We start from the raw sequence: 24,411 nt of genomic DNA, 5'->3' as shown, positions 1-24,411 counted from the left end.
AAGTACAATTTCTATTAAAGCAGTTTGAGCAATAAATAAGTAGTAAGATAGTGGACTATGATAAACTGAAGCTTTACCACAATAATACCAATAAAAACAAACCTTAAAAAATGAGTATAATAAACAATGTGATTGGAAAAAAAGAGACAAAGAGAATCACTACCTTTTGTGTATATTAGGCAAAGATAGCTTTTGTATATTGGCCCTGTGTTGTTTATTTACAGGAGGCTGAGACCCACTAGCGCAAAAGCCCCCTCGCAGGAAACCAAAACTTTACACATCAGTTGTTTTAAACATAGCCCAGACAAGCAGGTTTTTAGCCATTTAGAGCTTGCCTTCTTTACTTAACGTGAAACTGTGTCCAAAGTCTGCTTGCCACAGACAAAATGAGCCTTGGGCTATAAAGATGCTAAGTTGCTGCTACCCTTTGGAATTTTCTGACCCAGCTTCTCCCTGCCAGGCTGTATGCTGCAGTGTGACAACATACATAAGCCCCCGAGACACAAAACCCCCCTCTCTCATGCTTTTCTACCCCAGGAGTTCCCTTGCCCCCTCTCCTCTGGATGGTGGCCCCCATGGCCTTAAGCTTCTGGATGGTCTCACACTATTAGGGCCTTCGGCAGGCCTGGCAAAGCGTTGCCCAAATAAAGCTTGTGTGATAGTGCCACCTCGTGGCCATAGTTTTTTTCTTGCTCAGTCCTGAAATGTTCAAATTCACCTCCTTACATTACATCATAATAAAAGTAAAAACTCTCTAAGAAGATACATTGATCCTAAAATTGTAGATATATAATAACACAAATAAAGTTAAATTATAGTAATTTAATTAGAAGGCAAAACTTTAGAGAAAATTTATAAAAAGATCAATGGTTGCAATTCAATTTCAATACAAAATAGAAGTAGAGAGAGGAATGTGTTTGGCACCCAAGGGATCCACTGGGAGATCTTTAGGTAACCTCTTGTTTAATTTTGATGGCTTGATTTAAGTAGACAAGTGCAGTTTGTGCATGGCATCCAACATTCAGTGGAGGAGGAATGGTGACCTGGGCACAGACACCTCAGAGATGAGGATCTGGGTCCATCCACCAGATAAGTGACTGAGACCAGCAGAGGTGCTAGCTGAGGGTGAGAGGAAAGCAGACCAGACAGCACATGGATAGCAGAGGAGGGAGATGATCAGTTGAGGGTGCAAGACCAGCTGCTGAGCTAAGGCGCTGTAGTTCATTCCACTAACGTTCTTTCATAAATTTTCCCAGCAAAAGAAACCAACCAGAATCCTGAAGGAGCTTTTCTTAGATGCAGTGAAATCATATGAAGCAATAGACACATGGCACAAGGGGTGGACGGCAGTGTATTCTGTGGTGTATATAAAACTGCCATCTTCAAGTGTTCTCTGTTGAGGGCTCACAACCAAGTCCCTCAGATAAAAGGAACTGTGTCGCCAAAATTACACTTCCTCCCGAGGACAGTACACATCCAATGGCTACTTGATGGGAGTTTATATTAATTGTTGCCAACAGACTTTTAAGTAATATGTTGTCATTGAAAAAAAATGAAAACTTGAGTTAGATGAGCTGTTGGGGAACTGTTGGTGAGCGGACAGGAAATAATGATCATGTGGTCAGTGGGGGCCACTGAAATTCAGAGGGTTATTTAAGCAAAAAGCAACTGAAATAGGTGTCTATTTTGTATTAGAAAGCAATTCAGCCTGATGGATTACTTTAAACGTTCCAAGGGTATTTACAGATTTATTTTGTTCTTGAAATATGTAAATACTAAAAACACATTCTATTTTACATTTTTAATTAAATTAAATTTGTAATAAAAATCATAGAAAAGCTCTGTAATCAAATCACATGTTTATTCAGTCCTTGCTTCTGTGTAGTCTTCACATATTTGTATCTTTTAATTTTTGTCTCATGTAAGAAAATTCATTAGAAGAAGCAGGCAGGTGATGACAAATGAACTTTTAATGAAGTGCTCATTATGACAATTTGTTTTATTTAGTTTGGATCATGGCGTGCAAGTAATCTGGGCCCCAGTATGTTAATAAGCAGAGCTCCATTTGGAGCTGTGATCAAGATGGCTAAAAATGCTATTGTCATCACATCCTTCGCATATGGTTCCAAGTGGGGTGAGCTGACTCTTGCAGTTTCTAGAGCCAGAGGACCTAACACAGCCTGCATTTGGGTGGTGGGTGGGTGGGGGAAGATGAGGCATAATGAAAAATATTAAGCAAAGTTAACATATAATAAAAGCAAATGACTCTGTTAAAATAAGCAAAACCTGGTACTAGGCTAGCAATTTTCAACCATTATGCTGCAATAATTTGTAAAACATGCAATACTTGACTATTTAGTCAGGGGCACTGACTACTTTTCCCTTAGATTGTCAAATTAAAAAAACATGACAACAGCCAACACAACAATAGCTGTCCAATGTGAATGAATCAAAATTACACCTTTTTTTTTTTTTGTCAAATTGGTAAAAAAGGTAATACATTTTTTAGTGTGCTACGGAATTTTAGTAATTAGTTTATATAGATGAAAAAGGTTGAAAATAGCTGTACTAGACTATTAGAAAAGAGGCAAGACTTAAAGTGCTGAGGGATTTTCATGAGTTACTCATTAATGCTATGTTCTTCTTAGAAAATATCTCTAGAGTAAGAGTGAAATAGTGACAAATCAGCATGCAGACATTTTAGGGCTGATTTTGTATTTTTGTCATCTCAGCTTTCCCCTATTTAAATATATATATATTTTGAATGCTTGTATGGCTCTCAGAACCTCGAGTTTTAACTGAACCAGGGTTTTTGCTTATTTGCCGTTACCAAGTACCACTTGCTTCTTGGCTGCAACAAGACAATCCAAATACGAAGGTTTCTTATGGTTCACTAGGATTTTGTTGATCATATTCTCCTTGTTCTTCCTACTTGGGAGGCAGTGTGATATAGTAAAACTGACAAGGAGTTTGGAATCTACAAACTGGGCACTGAGAGATTATGAACTAACTTGACTAAGGTTATAGGCAAGTAACATGGTATTCAAAACAGGCAGTCTGGCCCCATAGTCTGCTCTCTAACTAACTATGACATAGAGAATTTTGTTGCATGGAGGCTCACAAGCTTTTGTTTTGGAATAACAATGGAGAAAAGAATCTCAGGGAATCAAGACATTATGCAGCCAGGTGAAAAAGTCTAACAGTAAGTAGTAATATCTTTTTAGTAGGAGGGAATATCATTGAATTAGAGGACAAACTACATCATTCATTCATTCATTGATTCTTGTAGGCATGTAAGGGTTATTTATTGTGTGCTTCTTGCTTCCCCGGCACTGTGCTAAGTGCTAGAGAAAAACAATGGGGGAAACCCTAGACATGGTTCCTATCCTTTCTGTGTGATCTAGTGGGAAGATTCAGTCAGTAATCAAAGAGTCATACAAAATAAATGTGTAATCTCTATATATAAAAGCCTAAGCAACTTTTACAACCCAATGACCAGAGTGACTGGCCAACCGGCCCATAGCTATGATGTGCACTGACCCAGACCTTGCTGCTGGGCCCCTGACAGCCCTGAATCTGGTTCATCCTCACCCCAGACAGGATTCCATTCCTCATGGAATTGGCCTTGGTTAGCTTGCTGCTGGGGCCAACCTCCCGTGGTCCCTCCCCGCAGCTGGCCGCCCCTGCTCCACCCCCATCACCCCCGATCACCAGCCAGGCCAAGTGACCCCACCTGTGCATGAATTCATGCACTGGGCCTCTAGTTAATAATAAAATATGTACATTCATGTGTGGTGGAGTGGGTGGAAAGAGAAGATATATTTTAAAAAGGATCAATGTATCTCTATTTTAAAATCATAACATTTAGCTCCACAATATTTATCAATATTCAGCCTACAATGTATCTCTATGACGGTTCAGTCTGTAGGCTGATGCTCTAACCACTGAGAAAACTGGCTAGGGCAATTTTTTTTTTCAGATATACTCTTATTTTATGTTTTGGAAAAATAGAAAACAATTTTTCATAAGTTAAGGAAGTAATTAATTAAAATTTAATACTTTTCAATTTCAGATTTTAAAAGATTACATTAATTTTAATAAGTAGCTATGATTAATCAAGCATTTTAAAAATAAGACTAATGACCCACATATTGTGATTGGACAAACAGCTGTGATTTAGAATTTTTAAAAATCAATACTAAAATTATTAGAATGACTTAATATGTTCTTACCTGGACTGTAGCTTTGGGTATCCATGAGAGAGCAATAAATATTTTCTCCTTAAAATTAAAACCAGCAAAAGACACCAAGAAAAATGTACAAGAAATTCGAACCAATAAGGCCAAACTCATACAAGCAATAGAAATACCTACAACCGATAAAAAACAAATATAAATAACAAAATACTTGGGAAGAAGTGGTTTTTTATGTCTAGAGATATGATCTGTAAAAGTATTGAAAACTTTTAAGACTACTGCCTCTTTCTGTCTTTATTTTTTAAGTAAGCATAATAATAATAATAATAAATACAAATATAATTGCGGCCTTTATGTAAAGCAGAAGTTATCTGATGGTGGAGTTACCATAAAAAATAAGATAAATTGCATTTATTTATTTAATTCTGAGCTAATAGACTTCGAACTTTTGCTACAAGTGAAAGTATCAAACAGGTGCTGATAGTATCTAATATTTCTCCTTGGAAAAAAAATTCTAATCTTCATTTCCTCAGGTCCCTTAGGAAAGATATGGGACTACCTTTGGTAACAAAGAGCACACAGGGTAAAGAAGAACAAATGTATGTTACTGTCTCAACACGAGTTTCTGAAATAGGCATTCAAAGACATACTATAAATAAAAATTATTCATAATTTTCTTAAATATTTTCAACTCATATTTTTTGTGCTTATAATCATTCTTACCAATAGCATCTGATTTAAGAGCTGCAACAGATACTTCCATTCCAACCAAACCAAAAAGAAGGGGTTGAAAAATATCCCATGCAAATGTAATAATTTTTTGGACTCCAATCTATAAAAGAGCAGTATATTTTTAGTTATTGTGGCACATAAAATAACTGCATTTCAGAAATTGAAAGTCTATTTTATTACACAAAATTAAGATATTTATTTGTAGGAGAAATGTTAAACAATAAAAATTGAGTTGGTTCATTCTTTTACTCAAATACTTGGGTAGAATTTGACTAACAGAAATACCAAAGCTATAAAATAAAAATATTTGGTAATTGTATCATGAAACAAGTAAGGTCTTTGGAGCCCCAGACACATTCTGATGGTTCAGAAAGAGTTCTAGCTTTTGTTTGCAAGGTAACAGAATGGAGACAGAACTATATCATGTCCGATGAGAACATACTCAAGATCAGGCAAACATTTTAGCTCTCAATATGAAAGTGAATCCCAATAGTCTTAAACTATGAGGAAAAAAAAATTTGGTAACCTGTTAAGCTGTTTTGGAAGGACCCATTTTGAAAACTTCAGTTATTTATTTATTTTTCCTTAAAGCCAAACCCAAAACATATAGATTCTTTTTTAAAATTAATTAATTGATTGATTGATTTTTAGAGAAAGAGAGGAAGGGAGGGAAAAAGAAATATTGACTTGTTGTTCTACTGCACTTACTGTTTCTCATATGTGCCCTGAACAGGGATCGACCCATAACCTTGGCATATCAGGAGGATGCCCTAACTTACTGAGCTACTTGGCCAGGACAAAACGTATAGATTTTTATTTGGTTGCTTGCCAGGCTTCCCTTTCTGGGAATGAATCTCTCCCAGTTCTATCTGCCAGTGATGTGGTTACAGCAAAGACCCTGTAGACATAACAGTGCTGTCTCTTCTCCAGAAACTTGGATGAAGAGTTTCAGCCTAATCTGGGTTCATCTTTTTAAATAGAAGATACATAAAACTTTGATCTCCTTTGTTTGGGGCAGAAACTATCTTTTTAACTATTCCTTTTATGTCTGGATTTTCTGATGGCCATTTATAGTAAGAGTGAAATTTAAAAGAGGGGAAAAACAAAAAAACCCCACCCACAATATTACTCTACCTTGCTTATAGCACATTATTCTATTTGTTACTTTTGAACTTTACAGTTTATTTTCTTATTGTTGGATTTCCTTTATCACATATAAAGATAATTCTAGTAGTTTTCATTTTATTTATCTAACTAGAGGCCTGGTGCATAAAAATTCATGCACTGGAGGGGGGTGTCCCTCAGCCAACCTACTCCCTCTCACAGTCCGGGAGCCCTCGGGGGGCGGGGGGGGGAGGTGACCCAGCGATCAGGAGAAGGTGACACCCCATCACACCTCTGCTGTTGCCACTGCTGGCAGCGCAAGCCTCTGCCAGCCCTGGCTACCTGAGCCTCTGGTGGCCCTGGGCGGCTGGGAAGCTGCCATCCAAGGCTTGCTTGCACCTTGGGTGTCAGCTGGGCAGCCACCATCCAAGGCTTGCCTACGCCTTGGGCTGGCCCTGGGCAGCTGGGGGGCTGAGGGGACTGGGGAACTCTGGAGGCAGGCGCGTAGAGTGGCCGGGCCCGCCTGGGGGCAGCCCTGGCCTTGCCGTGTGCCTGCCGCCCTGGCGGGGCTGAGGTGACTGGGTGCTGCCATCTTGTGGCTGTGGGCACCGCCATCTTTGAGGGTGTGACAGTCAATTAGCATATTCCCTCCTTATTGGCTGTGGGCGCTGACATCTTTGAGGGGGGCAGGCAATTAGCATATTCCCTCCTTATTGGCTGTGGGCGCTGACATCTTTGAGGGCTGGGCAGTCAATTAGCATATTCCCTCCTTATTGTCTGTGGGCACCACCATCTTTGTGATGGTGTGAGGGTCAATTAGCATATTCCCTCTTTATTAAATAGGATTATAATTTATTATTAACTATTTTTTATAATTATGATTTTATTGGAATACTAAACAAAATGCCAGTATAACTTTTGGGTATGAAACTTCTCAAGCTGATTCTAAAATTTTTCTAAAATTCAGGAATGGCCAAGAAATACTTTAAAAATAAATTCAATGAGAGAAAATCTATATTAGATTTTGAGACATAAAACTATGACTTATGATTTAAAATAGACTTAAAGTATCTATAGGAAACATAAGTAGGATTAGGTTCCAGAAAGGAACTGAGCTATATTTGAGGGTTTAGGTCAGGTAAAAGAGGCATTTAAAGGTCACTGAATAATTAATGCTTAGTCGATAAATAATTTGGCAAAAACTGACTATACCCATTTCTATCCATATACAACTATTATATGTGTATATATGTATATCAGTGATGGCGAACCTATGACACGCGTAGCCATTTCTGATGACACGCGGCTGCTGAGGCGGCTGCATGCTGAGGATGAAACATTTGCTGCTCCTGAGGATGAAACATTTGCGAAATAATGTTTTTATCCTCAAAGTGACACACTACCCGAGTTATGCTCAGTTTTTTTTTTTTTGTTTTTTTTAAATATATTTTATTGATTTTTTACAGAGAGTAAGAGAGAGGGATAGAGAGTTAGAAACATCGATGATAGAGAAACATCGATCAGCTGCCTCTTGCACAAACCCTACTGGGGATGTGCCCGCAACCAAGGTACATGCCCTTGACCGGAATCGAACCTGGGACCCTTGAGTCCGCAGGCCGACGCTCTATCCACTGAGCCAAACCGGCTAGGGCTATGCTCAGTTTTTTGGCGAAGTTTGACACACCAAGCTCAAAAGGTTGCCCATCACTGATGTATATCTATGAGTACATATATAAACATACACTTCTTCATCCTTATCTCACAGCATTTACAAAAATAAATTCCAGATGAATTAAAGAACCAAATGCAAAAACAAAAACAAATGCAAAAACAAAACTACCAAAATATTAGATGATAATATAGAAGATATTATAATGTTTATAATCTTACAATCTTGAGTAAAGAAATCCTTCTTTTTTTTTTTCAATTTCTTTATTGATTAAGGTGTCACATATTTGTCCTCAACCCCCCATTCCCATCCCCCCCCCTTCCCCACGCATGCCCCAACCCCCTGTTGAACTTAACCATTGGATAGGCTCATATGCATGCACACAAGTCCTTTGGATGAACTCTCCCCCTCCCCCCACCCTCCCCTATCCTCCCTCTGAGGCCTGATAGTCCGATCGATGCCTCCTTGCTTCTGGTTCTGTTCTTGTTCCTCAGTCTATGTTGTTCATCATTTCCCCTAGATGAGTGAGATCATATGTCACTAGATATATACTTATGAGAACTGAATGTGAGATGAGCAATAATAGTTATGCTGACAGGCAGATGGATCAGTCTGTAGTGAGTTTCTTTCTGGACCAACAGTTCTTTTGAGACCCAATTTCAATGTCCACCAGTTCCTTATGTGTACATGTCAGCACTGACCCCTCAGCTCTGGATGGTGGACAAATGGTGGTAACGGAGGTCTGACTCCCTCTGGTTTGGTCTCGGCGAACCCAGGGGCACGGCTTCACCCGGACTAAGGGGCACGTGGCCTCACCCGGATCTAGGGACACATGGTCTCACCCGGACCCAGGGACGCTTGGGCTCTCCCAGACCCAGGGGCACGTGGCCTCATCCGGGACTAGGTGTACGAGGCCTCACCCAGATCCAGGGACACATGGTCTCACCCGGACCCAGGGACGCTTGGCCTCTCCCAGACCCAGGGGCACGTGGCCTCACCCGGGCCTAGGTGCACAAGGCCTCACCCAGATCCAGGGACACATGGTCTCACCCGGACCCAGGGACGCTTGACCTCTCCCAGACCCAGGGGCACGTGGCCTCACCCGGGCCTAGGTGCACAAGGCCTCACCCAGATCCAGGGACACATGGTCTCACCCGGACCCAGGGGCGCTTGGCCTCTCCCAGACCCAGGGGCACGTGGCCTCACCTGGGCCTAGGTGCACGAGGCCTCACCCGGATCCAGGGACACATGGTCTCACCCGGACCCAGGGATGCTTGGCCTCTCCCAGACCCAGGGGCACGTGGCCTCACCCGGGCCTAGGTGCACGAGGCCTCACCCGGATCCAGGGACACATGGTCTCACCCGGACCCAGGCGCGCTTGGCCTCCCCCAGACCCAGGGGCACGTGTCCTCACCCGGGCCTAGGTGCATGAGGCCTCACCCGGATCCAGGGACATATGGTCTCACCCGGACCCAGGGACGCCTGGCCTCTCCCAGACCCAGGGGCATGTGGCCTCACCCAGGCCTAGGTGCACAAGGCCTCACCCAGATCCAGGGACACACGGTCTCACCCGGACCCAGGGACGCCTGGCCTCCCCCAGACCCAGGGGTACGCGGCCCCACCCGGGCCTAGGTGCACGAGGCCCCACCCGGATCCAGGGACACATGGTCTCACCCGGACCCAGGGGTTTGTGGCCTCTCCCAGGCCCAGGGGCACGTGGCCTCACCTGGACCTAGGTGCACGAGGCCTCCCCCGGATCCAGGGACACATGGTCTCACCCGGACCCAGGGGTGCTTGGCCTCTCCCAGACCCAGGGGTGCTTGGCCTCACCCGGGCACGGGACCCAGTGTCATCCGGGTCCAGGGGCACTTGGCCTCACCCGGACCCGGAATCCGGCCTCACCTGGAGCCAGGGGCACGCGGCCCCACCCAGACCCAGGGACGTGAGGCCCCACCCATACCCGGAGGCGCGCGACCACTCCCGAGCCCAGAGGTGCGCAACCTCGCCCGCACCCGGGTCCCAGCGGGGCCCCGTCCTCCCGATCCCAATTCCCGCTGGTCAACCCCCCCCAGCAACCCCCCCGGCCATCCTGCCAGAGCTCCAGGATGGCCGCCGCAGAACTCGTCGGGCGGCTGCTCGGCGAGGCTCCGGTGCGCCCGGTGCGTGGCGGCGGGCCGGCCCGGCGTCTCCGCGCCGGCCCCTGGGTCCGCAGCGGTGGCCGGTCGCCGAGCATGCGCACCCGGCCGCCCCCGGGGCACCGAGATTCCTGAAGGACTTGGATGCTAGCAAGCGTGGAGTCCCCCACCCCACGTCTCACAGGGGCCCATCTGTCCGTGCTCGGCAGCAAGTGGAGCCGCCCCCTCAGCCAGAGACCGCCGGGGGGACCGCGCCGAGCACGCTCCAGGTCGCCCCTGCGTCGCCCGAGCCGCAGTTCCCAAAGTGTGGTCCTTGGGTCATCTGCATCAGCATCATCCCGCATACCCCTCTTATTCTAGCTGCAGAGCATCCACTCAGCCAGCCCTACGGTGGTTTTGGGTGGTGTCTGCTCCGCTCTCCCGTCGCAGCCTCAAAGTTGTTGTGGCAGGCAACATCCAGGCCTCCGCCCTATGTCTCCATCCCGGTCCTCCCTTGTATAGTTAAGTCTTGATTGTTGCTGGTGCCACCGGGAGGGCTCTCTTTGTATATAAAGGAAGAGTTGCTGTGCAGGAGACTCTCCTATGGGCCGGGTCTTGGTGCAGCAAGGCTTTGGCGCTCACTGAATCTGCCTGTTGGATGTGTCCCTTATGTGCATGGTTGAAGTCTGGTGTCATTTCCCACAGACCACCAGATGCCCTCGTTTCTGGGTCCCCAATGGGGCGTAGATCAGCCACTGCCTTAGGCACTCAGCAGGGATTACAGCAAGAACTGTAGTTTCCTCCTCCTGTCTGAGTGGCCCTGGAGCAGTCCGACTAGAACAGCAGTTTATCTGGTCCGCTGCCAGAGGGCAGGCCACCCACATGCATAAGCCGTTGCTTGGAGCGTAGGTGCGCCTGCAAGACTTGCGGGGTGGGTCTTCAAAACGTGCGGGGCGGGTCCCAGGGCGGGCCGGGTCTCAGGGCAGGATGGGTCCCAGGGTGGGGCGGGGTCTCAGGGCGCCAACAGGCCATGGTGTGGCGAGCCGCAATGGCTGCGAGTCTGCTCCTTCTGCCTTCCAAGTTTCTAAGTCCCCTCGTTCCGCGCTCTAGCGCAGCAAACACTGATTGCTGGGCGCACCTCCGCAAGAGTCCCGCCTCTCCCCGCAGGCATCTGGGTCTCCCGCGGGTCCCCAGAAGCTGGATTTCAGGGTGATGGAGAGCTAATCTCCCCTAGGTTTGGAACAAAAGCCCCTTTCCCCCGCCACCAGCCCGACCCACGCGCCTCCGCACCTCGTCCCCTCCGATTTCGCTGGTTTCCTCTTCCCTCTTAGCTGTAAATCTCTCCTGTAGTTCTGGGCTGCAGACGCTTCGTCCTCCAGTCGCGCCCCTGAAACCGCTGCGCGTGGCCCAGCCGTCCTCTTGATTCTCCTCTGTCAAAATGGCTAGAGGACTTGAATGTAAGATGAGAACTCCTAAGAATCCTCCAAATCGGTGTTGGCGGCGTCCGGGGCCCCGAGGATCTCAGTGCGCAGCTCGGCCAGGTCGGTGGCACGGGTGAGCCCCTCCTGCAGAAAGATGGTCTCTTTCTTCACTGAGAGCCGCTGCGCCGAGTCTGCGGCCGCCGCCACAGCAGCCGCCGCGGCCCCCACGAGCCCATGGCCCCGGCTGCGGTACTGACTGAGGGGAGCAGCTGCCCGGTCTGGGGAGACGCGAGCAGCAGTCGCCACCCTCAGCAGTCCATGTTTCAGTTGTATTTCCGAAACTGCCATGCGAGGCAACAGATCAGCCTTTCACCTCCGCCGCCATCTTTCCTTTCCAAGAAATCCTTCTTAAATAAGATATTGAATACAAAATAAAAAAGGAAAAACTAACAGGATTGACTATAGGAAATTTTACTTCCATACAAAAGACATTATAAACAAAATTATTGCAATACTAGTGACTATATTCCTTGTGCTGTATTACATCACTGTGACTTATCTATATATATAAAGACGCAGAGTCCATAATGACCGAAGGCTTGACCAATCGGAAGTCAGTGCTGGGTTGCCGTGGTGACCAGCACTGACTTCCACTGCCCAGACCAGCACTGACTGCCGAGGGGGCTGTGAATTAGGCCTGGAGAGAGGCCAGAAGAGAGAATAAGGGTCTGATCCATAGCCTTGGTTGATCAGCACTTGCCTCTCTTTTGCTCCAGGCCTGGCTAGCAGCCATGCCTCTCTTTCTCTTGGGCCTCCGCTGGGCTGCTGATCAGCTCCGCCTCTCTGATCAGGCCCGTTGAGAGGCCTGAAGACACTGACTGGCATAGAAACCTACCAATCAGAACTAAATCTGGGTGAAGTGTGAGGAGCCAGTGGCTGCCTAGGAGGTGGAGCTTTTGATGCTGACTGGCATAGGAACTGATCAATCAGAACCAAATCTGGGTGAAGTGCAAGGAGCCAATGGCTGCCTAGGAGGTGGAGCTTTTGACGCTGACTGGTATAGAAACCGACCAATCAGAACCAAATCTGGGTGAAGTGCAAGGAGCCAATGGCTGCCTAAGGAGGTGGAGCTTTTGACGCTGACTGGTATAGAAACCGACCAATCAGAACCTAATCTGGGTGAACTTCGAAGGCAGAACCTAAGATGGGGGCTGAGGAGGGGTTTTAAGGGCAGCAGCTGTTTGGTGTAAGATGTAAGAAAACGGTTCAATTTTTTAATGACCGGGTTGGCAATTTAGTGCATATAGCTGGCTATCAATCCACATATAGGGATTATGTATTTTTGTCTGCCAAGAGCATATCTCCCCCACCCCATTTAAGCAATCTCATCCTATATAATCTATTTATACTAATAAAAGGGTAATATGCTAATTAGACCGGGTTGACTGGCCATCTTCTGGATGTCTGACTTCCTTCCAGACAAAGCCACGGTGGTGGGGGCCAAGGCAGAGGCCATCAGGGGCAATCAGACTGGCAGGGGAGGACAGTTGGGGGTGAGATCAGGCCAGCAGGGGAGGGCCATTGGGGGCAAGATCAGGCCTGCAGGGGAGGGCAGTTAGGGGTGATCAGGCAGGCAGGCAGAGGCAGATAGGGGCAATCAGGCAGGCAGGCAGAGAAGTTAGAGGCGATCAGGCAGGCAGGCCAAGGGGTTAGGGCGATCAGGCAGGCAGGCAGGTGAGTGGTTAGGAGCCAGCAGTCCCAGATTGCAAGAGGGATGTCCAACTGCCGGATTAGGCCTGATCCCTCCTAAACCAGCGGTCGGAAATCCCCCAAGGGGTCCCTGATTGGAGAGGGTGCAGGCTGAGCTGAGGGACCCTCCCCACCCCCATGCATGAATTTTGTGCACTAGGCCACTAGTTTACTTTATAATTGAAAGTTTGTACCTCTTATTGTGCTTCACCATTTTCATTTATTCCCCACACCACTCCCTTCTGACAACCATCAGTATGTTCTCTGTATCTATGGGTCTATTTTTGTTTTGTTTTTTTAGATTACACATATAAGTGAAAGAATATAGTATTTGTCCTCTGTCTGACTTATTTCACTTAGCACAGTGCTCTCCACATCCATCCATGTTGTTGCAAATGGTTAAGATTTTGTTCTTTTTTTATAGCTGAAAAATATTTCATAAATAATGTTATATACTTTTTCCCCCCATCAGATAAAAAATAATAGAACTAGTGGTAATATTAGTGTGTTGATGGGTTGAGGTATTGGGGACTCTGTTATACTGGTGGTAGTAAATAGTGTAAATATATAGAATCTTTTGAATGGAGAATTTGGCAGTCCCCATCAAAATAGAAATGTAGCATTTCGAAATTCAACAATTCTATTTCTGTACAAATTCTACAGAAGTATTTGTACACTTGCCAAAAGACACATGAACAGGACTGTTCATGGCAGCACTGTTTATAATAACAAAAAAATGGAAATGATCTAAATGTCTAAAAATAGAGGACTGATTAGAGGAAATAATTCTGTTTGATATTTGGGAGTGGTGAGGAAAAAGGACTATTTTACAATTTATTCTATATGTGTATTGTTTAATCTTTTATGAGAATGTTTTCATGTCCTAACAGAATAACTAAAATTTTAATTAATAAAATAATTAAATCAATAAAAGTTATATAATCATATTAAATAAAACTTGGGGGGAAATAGGCCTGATGAGATAACTCAACTCCTGATTGCGTTTTAGTGTATGTGCAGTTCCTTTTCTTAAATACTTTCTTTCCTTTATTGATTTATAAACTTCCTCCAAGGCACACACTTTTGGAACATCTTCCAACCAGAATGAGGTTTCCTAAATGTCCATTATAATGTAAAATAATTCAGTTATTTTATCTATAAAAATGGTGTATTAAAAATATTCACCTTATTTGTGGTCCAATTCATTCCTCCAATGAAAGTTAACATTAGTGTGAATAATCCTCCAGCTCCATGCATACCAATGCTATTGCTGACTATGACGGCAGAAATACACAAACTCAAAATAAGGCATGCTCTCTTCATTGGAAGATTTGTCTAGGATTATATAAATTTTTATAAATTATTTACATTAAACATATAATACAGCATTTACATTCTCTGTCATTCATTATTGATGTTTTGATACTATGATATGTTATATTAAATAATGCATAAAATTTTGGCTTTCTTCCTCACCAAATATTTTAGCAGACTTGATAACAAGTGATAAAATTTATAATTATTAAGTTTCATCTTCTGCCACATGTTATGTCAGTAAAATGGTTAAAATATTTTAACTGTAAGTGAAAAAGGAAAGAAAAGAGAGAGCAATATAACCTGTAGTTCTATATAACATATCCAATGGATTCTTAAAAATAAATTTCTGAAAATCTCATTAGCTATGACAATTGTTACAGGCAAATCAAAATGGACATTACAGATATACAAGAGTAATGGCACATTCTTTTTTTTTTTTTTGGCACATTCTTTAGGGCAGGAAAGCATTGAGTTTAATAGTGTTGCCTTAGTCAAAGGGAGTGGGAGTGAATGTAACTCAGATCAAGAGAAAGTATGAGTTAAAAAAGATTAGAAAAAGTTGTCAGAAGTCAGTAGCCAATTTAGTGAAGAAAGGGGTGGGGTGGAATGGAGATGGTATTCTGATTTAATTATATATTTTTAAAAGGTATCCATTGCAAAGTATTATGCATTAAGGAAGCTTAATTTAAAAACCAACAGCATAGCCCTAGCTGGTTTGGCTCAGTGGGTAGAGCGTCGGCCTGCAAACTGAAGGGTCCCAGGTTTGATTCCGGCCAAGGGCACATGCTCGGGTTGTGGACTTGATCCCCAGTAGGGGGTGTGCAGGAGGCAGCTGATCAATGATTCTCTCTCATCATTGATGTTTCTATCTCTCTATCCCTCTTCCTTCCTCTCTGAAATAAAGAAATATATTTAAAAAATAAACCAACAGCATAGTAAAAATATATGTTATCTCTGTCATAGCAGAACAGGTTTCAAAAAATATTTTTTAAAGGTATTTAGTAAGTACATAATCCTTTATAAAAGGTGTATATATATTTTTCTGTCAACACCTTCATTACATTTATAAATACAAGATTTACACAGTGTTCCATCAAAAAATTTTTCCTAATATTCCTTATTTGCCAAGTCCAGAAGCAAAGACTTTAGTCAAGGCCATTGACTCCTATCCATCAGAACTGTGCTCAGTTTAAAGCAAAGTAGGCAATGGAGGCTACACTTTTGGGGAAGGACAATAAATATTAAATGTAATATTTCATGGATATTCTAAAAGTTCAAATTTTAGGAGAGTTTCGATGGCGACCGGCAGGAAGGTAGGGAGAGAGAGTGTGTGAGTGAGGAACCCATAGAGAAGAGTGTAGACGTGTGTGGTGTGTGTGTGTATGAGCTAGGGTCAGTTAGATTCTGCACGTCTTCCAAGGGGCTGCCTAACCGGGCAGTCCTAGACAGCGGAGCCCCGCGCACAAAGCGGACACATCTCCGCGGCTGTTGCGGACGCGGAGACCACGCCATCTTGAGAAACAGAGCTGCCTGAGACTCGGATCCTGGCTTCTGACACAAACCAGGACCCTGCAGCCACTGGGGACAGAGAACTGCTATCACAGCTTCAGACCAACAAACAACAAGAATCCAGACGTCCCGGCAGAATTCCGTGAGTCAAAGAGCCTACCCCCTCCCCGCAGGCGCGCAGACAGCGCCATTTTAACTGATAGATCCGCCTCTTGCCCAAGCCGCAGAGCTTTACGCAGGGACTCGCTCCCCCTCAGGGAATTTGGCGCGCGCGTGCGAGCGCACAGGAGAGAATCAGCGCCCTGTTGGGGAAATCTGTCAGTGCGCACAGAGGGCACCCCTTCGGAGAATTTGGGGGAATTTGGCTTGCGGGTCACAGCTCTCCCTTCGGGGAATCTTAGTGCTTGCACAGAGGGGCTTTCCCTTTGGGGAATTTGGCGCGCAGGACAGACTCCGCCCCCCTTCCGGGACTCCTGTAGAGTGCACGGAGCCAGCTCACCTTCAGGAAATCAAGAGTGTGCGCCCTAGCCTGTTTGGCTCAGTAGAGAGAGCACACACAGGTCGCAGCTCCACTTCAGGGAATTTGGCACGCCGGACACAGCTGCCTGGGATCCCTGACTCACAGCGCATTCACACTAAGAGCCAGCGACCCCAATTGTTGGTGCATGCACACATAGGGACCCTGAGTCTCAACGAGAAACCGCACAAGGCAACAGAGACTCTGACATTCTAGTCTTGGTGCAGACACAGGGAAACTCTGACTCCTGGCACTTGCTAAGGATCTCATTTTCGGCACATACCAACAGTGTGGTGCAGACAGGGCCCCTGAATCTAAGTGTGCACACGAGACCACACGGAACACTGGGGACACTGACCCTGGGCAAGTCTGGTTCCCACCAACCAAAGGCAGCCACATGTCCTAGTGTCAGAGCACTTCAGTGAAACTCGGGTGGAGCGAAGTCCCCACAGCACACGGCCCAGGTCCACGCAAACGGAAGCTTGAGCTTTCTGGTGATAGCCAGAATGGGGAAACGAAATAACTCACAGAGGAAAGAAAATGTGGAGTCGCCAAGAAAGGAAATCAGTGAAGCTGAAGCTTGCAACATGACCGAAAAGGAGTTTAGAGTAATGGTCGTGGAATTTATACATCGGATGGATGAGAAAATCAACAACTTATGCAAGAATCAGGAAGAAATGAAAAGTGATATAGCTACAATCAAAAACACCATGGAAAGTTTCAACATTAGACTACAAGAAGCAGAGGACCGAATTAGTGAGTTAGAAGATCAGGTACAGAAACAAGCTCAATCTGAACAGCAATTGGAGAAAAAAATTAAAAAGCAGGAGGAAAGCCTAAGGGAGCTTCGGGACAACATGAAACGAAGTAACATGCGTATAATAGGGCTGCCAGAAGGACAAGAAGAGCAGCAGGGATTAGAAAATCTATTTGAAGAAATAATGACAGAAAACTTCCCGGATATGGGAAAGATAAAAGTTACGCAAGTACAGAGAGTCCCAAGCAGGATCAACCCCAAAAGACACACACCAAGACATGTCATAATTTCAATGGCAAATATAAATGATAAAGAGAGAATCTTAAAGGCGGCAAGAGAGAGACAGAGAGTTACCTACAAAGGAACACCCATCAGATTGTCAAATGATTACTCAACAGAAACACAACAAGCTAGAAGGGAATGGACGGAGGTATACAAAGTGTTGCAAAGCAAAGGACTGAATCCAAGAATACTATATCCCGCAAGACTATCAATCAAAATTGAAGGGGAAATCAGGAGCTTTGCAGATAAAAAAAGGCTTAAGGAGTTTATTACCACCAAACCAGCAATGCAAGAATTGCTAAAGGGAATACTGTAAAAAGAAGAAATAAACAGGTAAGAAGGAATATAGACACAAAAATAGATATGACCACAAACAAATACCTTTCAGTAATATCTTTAAATGTAAATGGACTAAATGCTCCAATCAAAAGATATCGAGTAGCTGAATGGATAAAAAAACACGACCCATATATATGCTGTCTACAAGAGACCCACCTCAGAACAAGAGACTCACACAGATTGAAAGTGAAGGGATGGAAAAATATCTTTCAGGCAAATGGAAATGAAAAAAAAGCTGGGGTAGCAATACTTATATCTGACAAAATAGACCTCAAAGTAAATGCCATAACAAGAGATAAAGAAGGCCACTTCATAATACTAAAGGGAGAAATCCAACAAGAAGAAATAATTCTGGTAAACATATATGCTCCCAATATAGGAGCACCCAAATACATAAAAAAACTCCTGGAAGATTTCAAGGGAGAGATTAATAGTAATACAATCATAGTAGGAGACTTTAATACCCCACTATCACCACTGGACAAATCCTCTAAACAAAAAATCAGCAAAGAAACAGCAATCCTAAATGAATCACTAGACCAGATGGAATTAATTGACATCTTTAGAACATTTCACCCCAAAGCCACAGAATATACATTCTTCTCAAGTGCACATGGGTCATTTTCAAAGATAGACCATGTGCTGGGTCACAGGCAAAGTCTCTTCAAATTCAAGAAGATAGAAATTATATCAAGCGTCTTCTCAGATCACAGTGGCATAAAACTGGAAATCAACTACAATAAATACAATCCAAAGAAATCAAACACTTGGAGACTAAACAGCATGCTATTAAACCATGACTGGGTCACCAGAGAGATCAAGGAAGAAATAAAAAACATCATGGCAACAAATGACAATGAAAACACAACAATCCAAAATCTTTGGGACACAACGAAAGCAGTCTTGAGAGGGAAGTTCATAGCTCTACAAGCCTATTGCAAAAAACAAGAATCAATGGTAATAAATTACTTAACCCTACAACTCAAAGAGCTAGAAAAAGAGCAGCAAGAAAAGCCCACTGTAACCAGAAGGAAGGAAATAACAAAGATCAGAGCGGAGATAAATGACATAGAGACCAAAGAAACAATACGAAAGATCAACAAAACCAAGAGCTGGTTCTTTGAAAAGATAAACAAGATTGATGGACCTCTAGCCAGGCTCACCAAGAAGCAAAGAGAGAGGACCCAAATAAACAAAATCAGAAATGAAAGAGGTGAAATAACGACAGACCCCGCTGAGATACAAAGGATTGTTACAAAATACTACGAACAACTCTATTCCAACAAACTGGACAACCTGGAGGAAATGGACATATTCCTAGAAAAATATAACCTTCCTAAAATCAATCAAGAAGAATCTAAAGAGCTCAATAGGCCAATAACTATGGATGAAATTGAAGCAGTCATCAAGAAGCTTCCGGCAAACAAAAGCCCGGGGCCTGATGGCTTCACAGGAGAGTTTTACCAAACATTCAAGGAAGAACTAAAACCTATCCTCCTCAGACTATTTCAAAAAATTCAAGAGGAAGGAACACTTCCAAGCTCCTTCTATGAAGCCAGCATCACCCTAATACCAAAACCAGATAAAGACAACACAATGAAAGAGAATTACAGGCCAATATCCCTCATGAACATAGATGCCAAAATCCTCAACAAAATTCTAGCAAATCGGCTCCAGCAGTACATCAGAAAGATCATACACCATGACCAAGTAGGATTTATCCCAGGAATGCAAGGATGGTATAATATCCGCAAATCAATAAACATGATACATCACATAAACAAATTGAGAGATAAAAATCACATAGTCATATCAATTGATGCAGAAAAAGCATTTGACAAAATCCAACACCCTTTCTTGATAAAAACTCTCAACAAGGTGGGAATAGAAGGCTCATACCTCAACATAATAAAAGCTATATATGATAAACCCACAGCAAACATCATACTCAATGGACAAAAACTAAAAACATTTCCCCTAAGAACAGGAACAAGACAGGGATGCCCACTCTCACCACTCCTGTTTGACATAGTACTGGAAGTATTAGCCATTGCAATTAGACAAGAAGAAGAAATAAAAGGCATCCAAATTGGAAAAGAACAAGTAAAGCTGTCTTTATTTGCAGACGACATGATATTGTACATAAAAAATCCGAAAGACTCCGTCAAAAAACTAATAGACTTAATAAATGAATTTGGCAATGTAGCAGGATACAAAATTAACGCCAAGAAATCTATGGCCTTTCTATACACCAATAGTGAACTTACAGACAGAGAGACTAAAAAGGCAATTCCATTTACCATCGCACCAAAAAAATTAAGATACCTAGGAATAAACTTAACTAAGGAGGTAAAAGACCTATACACGGAAAACTACAGGACACTGAAAAAAGAGATAGAGGAAGACGTAAACAGATGGAAGAACATACCATGTTCATGGATTGGTAGAATCAACATCATTAAAATGTCCATACTACCCAAAGCAATCTATAGATTCAATGCACTCCCCATTAAAATACCAATGGCATATTTCACCGACCTTGAAAGAACTCTCCAAAAATTCATCTGGAATAAAAAAAGACCCCGCATAGCCACAGCAATCCTGCGAAAGAAGAATAAAGTAGGAGGGATCTCAATACCAGATTTCAAGCTGTATTACAAAGCCACTGTTCTCAAAACAGCCTGGTACTGGCACAAGAACAGACATATAGATCAGTGGAACAGAATAGAGAATCCAGATATCGACCCAAACCACTATGCTCAATTAATATTTGACAAAGGAGGCATGAACATACAATGGAGTCAAGACAGTCTCTTCAATAAATGGTGTTGGGAAAATTGGACAGATACATGCAAAAAAATGAAGCTTGATCACCAACTTACGCCATACACAAAAATAAACTCAAAATGGATACAGGACTTAAACATAAGACGGGAAACCATAAAAATACTAGAGCAATCCACAGGTAGCAAAATCTCAGACATATGCCAAAAGAAATTCTTCACTGACACTGCCCCTAGGGCAATGGAAGCTAAAGAGAAAATTAACAAATGGGACTACATCAAAATAAAAAGCTTTTTCACAGCAAAAGAAACCATTAACAAAACAACAAGAAGGCCTACTGCATGGGAGAACATATTTGCAAATGGCATCACTGATAAAGGTTTGATCTCCAACATCTACATGCAGCTTATACAACTTAATAAAAGGAAGATAAATGATCCAATAAAGAAATGGGCAACAGACCTAAATAGAAGCTTTTCAAAAGAAGACAGAAGGAAGGCCAGGAGGCATATGAAAACATGCTCAACGTCACTAATTATCCGAGAGATGCAAATCAAAACGACAATGCGGTACCATCGCACACCTGTCAGAATGGCTATAATCAACAAATCAACAAACGACAAGTGTTGGCGAGGATGCGGAGAAAAAGGAACCCTCGTGCACTGCTGGTGGGAATGCAGACTGGTGCAGCCACTGTGGAGAACAGTATGGAGCTTCCTCAAAAAACTGAAAATGGAACTCCCATTTGACCCAGTAATCCCACTCCTGGGAATATATCCGAAGAAACTAGAAACACCAATCAGAAAGGATATATGCACCCCTATGTTCATAGCAGCACAATTCACCATAGCTAAGATTTGGAAACAGCCTAGGTGCCCGTCAGCAGATGACTGGATCAGAAAACTGTGGTACATCTACACAATGGAATACTATGCTGCCATAAAAAAGAAGGAATTCTCATCTTTTGCAGCAACCTGGATGGAATTGGAGAACATTATGCTAAGTGAAATAAGCCAGTCAATGAAAGAAAAATACCACATGATCCCACTCATTTAGGGATAGTAAAGATCAGTATAAAGTGATGAACAAAAGATAGATACAGAGACAGTAAAGCATCAAACAGACTTTCAAATTACAGGGGGAAAGTTAGGGAGAGGTGGGGGAGTTATGAAATCAAACGAAGGACTTGTATGCATGCATATAAGCATAAACAATGGACGCAAATCTCTGGGGGGGAGGGCATGTGTGGGTGTGGGGTGGGGGGGTAATGGTAAGATATGTACACATATAATACCTCAATAAAAAATATTAAAAAAAAAAAATAAATAAAATAAAAGTTCAAATTTTAAAAATAATAACCAATTCTATATTTCTAAAGGTTGACTAATTTTTTATTTACCTGATCTTCACTTGGAAAATAATGAAGAAAAACTCCCAAAAATGTTCCTAGTAGCACACCAATAATTACATCCCGAAAAGAAGTTAGGAGATCATGAAGTATGCCACCTATAAGGGCACACATAAGGAAAAGAGATCATAGAGAAAAAATTTTAAATACTTAACACATCAGAAAATCAAACATAGGTGATTTATGAAGAAAGGTATGTATTTTATAGAACAAATATACAAAAATGAATCTTTAATATTAACAAATATAAAAAATGTATGCAGATCTATTTGATACATTAGATGTGCACTCCTAAATAATTTAGTACAAACACTCAATTCAGAAATGTTTATTGAATAAGTAGGCCAGGAAACAAAGAAGTAATACGCTACAATGTGCTTCCCTTACACACCCTGACTACAAGATCAAGTGAGGTAGAAGAATGGACAAGACTGACAAAGAAGCGCCTCTGGCACCTAACACAAGGCTGGTAATATTTATTTTCTGATGTATGATTATGACAAAGAAAAAATTATTTAAATATAAAAAGAACATCCTGGCTGGCGTGGCTCAGTGGTTGAACATGTATCTATGAACCAGGAGGTCATGGTTCAATTCCCAGTCAGGGCACATGCCCGGGTTGGGGGCTTGATCCCCAATGTAAGGCATGCAGAAGGCATCCAATCAATGATTCTCTCTCATCATTAATGTTTCTATCTCTCTCTCCCTCTCCCTTCCTCTCAGAAATCAATAAAAAATATTAAAAAAAATAAATATCAAAAGAATAATTTAACAGTAACTACATAAAAAAAGATTTATTCTAGGGTCAATCTTGGGACTATTCAAGGGTCAACTGAGTCATCAATATATTTTATGCAACCACATCTGAATGGAATAGTACTTAAAAGTGTAGGTCTAGGGTCAAACAGCCAGGTTTGTATCTTGGCTACCCTACTTAATGGATTTGTAACTTTGAGCAAACTTATTTAAATCCTCACCTGAGGATATTTTTTTCCATTGATTTTTCTAGAGAGAAGGAGAAATGCCAGGGGAGAGAGAGAAACATCGATGTGAGAGACACATTGACTGGTTGTCTCCCACATGCAACTGACCTGGGCTATGTTGAACCTGTAACTGAGGTATGTGCCTTTGACTGGGAATGGAACCTGCTCTAACTACTGAGCAAAACCAGCCAGGGCTGAGCAAATTATTTAACCTACTAGAGGCCTGGTGCACAAAATTAGTGCACAGGGGTGGGGGGGGTGTCCCTCAGCCCAGCCTGCACCCTCTCCAATCTGGGACCCCTTGAGGGATGTCCGACTGCCCGGACATCCCTCTCACAATCTAGGACTGCTGGCTCCCAATTGCTCGCCTGCCTGCCTTCCTGATTGCCCCTAACTGCTTCTGCCTGCCAGCCTGATCACCCCGTAACCACTCCCCTGCCAGCCTGATTGATGCCTAACTGCTCCCCTACCAGCCTATTTGCCCCTAACTGCCCTCCCCTTCAGGCCTGGTCACCCCTAACTGCCTTCCCTTGCAGGCCTGGTCACCTCTAACTGCCTTCCCCTGCTGGCCTGATTGCCCACAACTGCCCTCCCTTGCAGGCCTAGTCCCTCCCAACTGCCCTCCCCTGCTGGCCTGATCACCCACAACTGTCCTCCCTTTCAGGCCTGGTCCCTTCCAACTGCAGTCCCCTGCTGGCCATCTTGTGGTGGCCATCTTGTGTCCACATGGGGGCAGCCATCTTGTGTGTTGGAGTGATGGTCAATCTGTATATTACTCTTTTATTAGATAGAATTATTAGATAGGATGTTCCTCAGTTTCTTTGTCTATAAAATGGACATAGCACTATTGTGACCATTAAATGGGTGGAAACATCAATGGAACTTAAAACAAGTATGAAGCAATTACCCAATAATATTGTTGTTCACTGTTTATCCTCAGTGTTTCTCATAATGGCTGGCACAATGGAAGAGGAACACACACACACACACACACACACACACACACACACACACGTATATGTATGTGTGTGTATATATATATATATATATTTTAATTGTTTTTTAGAGAAAGTGGAAAGGAGAGGGAGAGAGAGAGAGAGAGAGACATTGATGAGAGAGCTACACATGGATGGATTGCCTCCTGCATGCCCCTACTGGGGATCAAGAACCCCTACCAAGGATCAAGCCTGAAACCTGGGTGTGTGCCCTGACCCAGGAATTGAACCAATAACCTTTTGGTGCATGGAACGATGCCCAACTAACTGAGCCACACAGGTCAGGGCCAGAAATATTTTTTGAGAGAAGAACTGATACCATTAATGAAGGAAAAGATGACCATATTTGTTAACAGAAACTTCAGAACTTCTGAATAGCAAAAAACAAAACAAAAAAAAAAACCTCATAAATTTAAGTCAAATTAAAATTGGGGAAACCTAAGAATATAATACAAAGGGTTATCATTCTTAATTGTATGAAGAATCTTGATAAATCAAAAAGAACAAAAGATGAACACACCTATAAGGCAAAAGA

General features: G+C 43.2%; 1 protein-coding gene across 1 annotated transcript in view; it reads right to left on the bottom strand.

The window, feature by feature from the left end:
- Positions 1–1,934: 1,934 nt before the first annotated feature.
- Positions 1,935–24,411, bottom strand: part of LOC103299803 (sodium/hydrogen exchanger 9B1) — an 88,132-nt gene continuing 65,655 nt past the window's right edge. The window contains 5 exon segments of the mRNA XM_054721826.1: positions 1,935–2,180; positions 4,233–4,369; positions 4,920–5,028; positions 14,171–14,320; positions 21,890–21,996. Of these exon segments, the coding sequence (XP_054577801.1) occupies positions 1,935–2,180; positions 4,233–4,369; positions 4,920–5,028; positions 14,171–14,320; positions 21,890–21,996 (749 nt within the window).

Source organism: Eptesicus fuscus, chromosome 2, assembly GCF_027574615.1.
Source record: "Eptesicus fuscus isolate TK198812 chromosome 2, DD_ASM_mEF_20220401, whole genome shotgun sequence".
Lineage (NCBI taxonomy): Eukaryota > Metazoa > Chordata > Mammalia > Chiroptera > Vespertilionidae > Eptesicus > Eptesicus fuscus.
The sequence above is the reverse complement of the archived record's forward strand: the minus strand, read 5'-3'. Positions and strand labels throughout refer to the sequence as shown.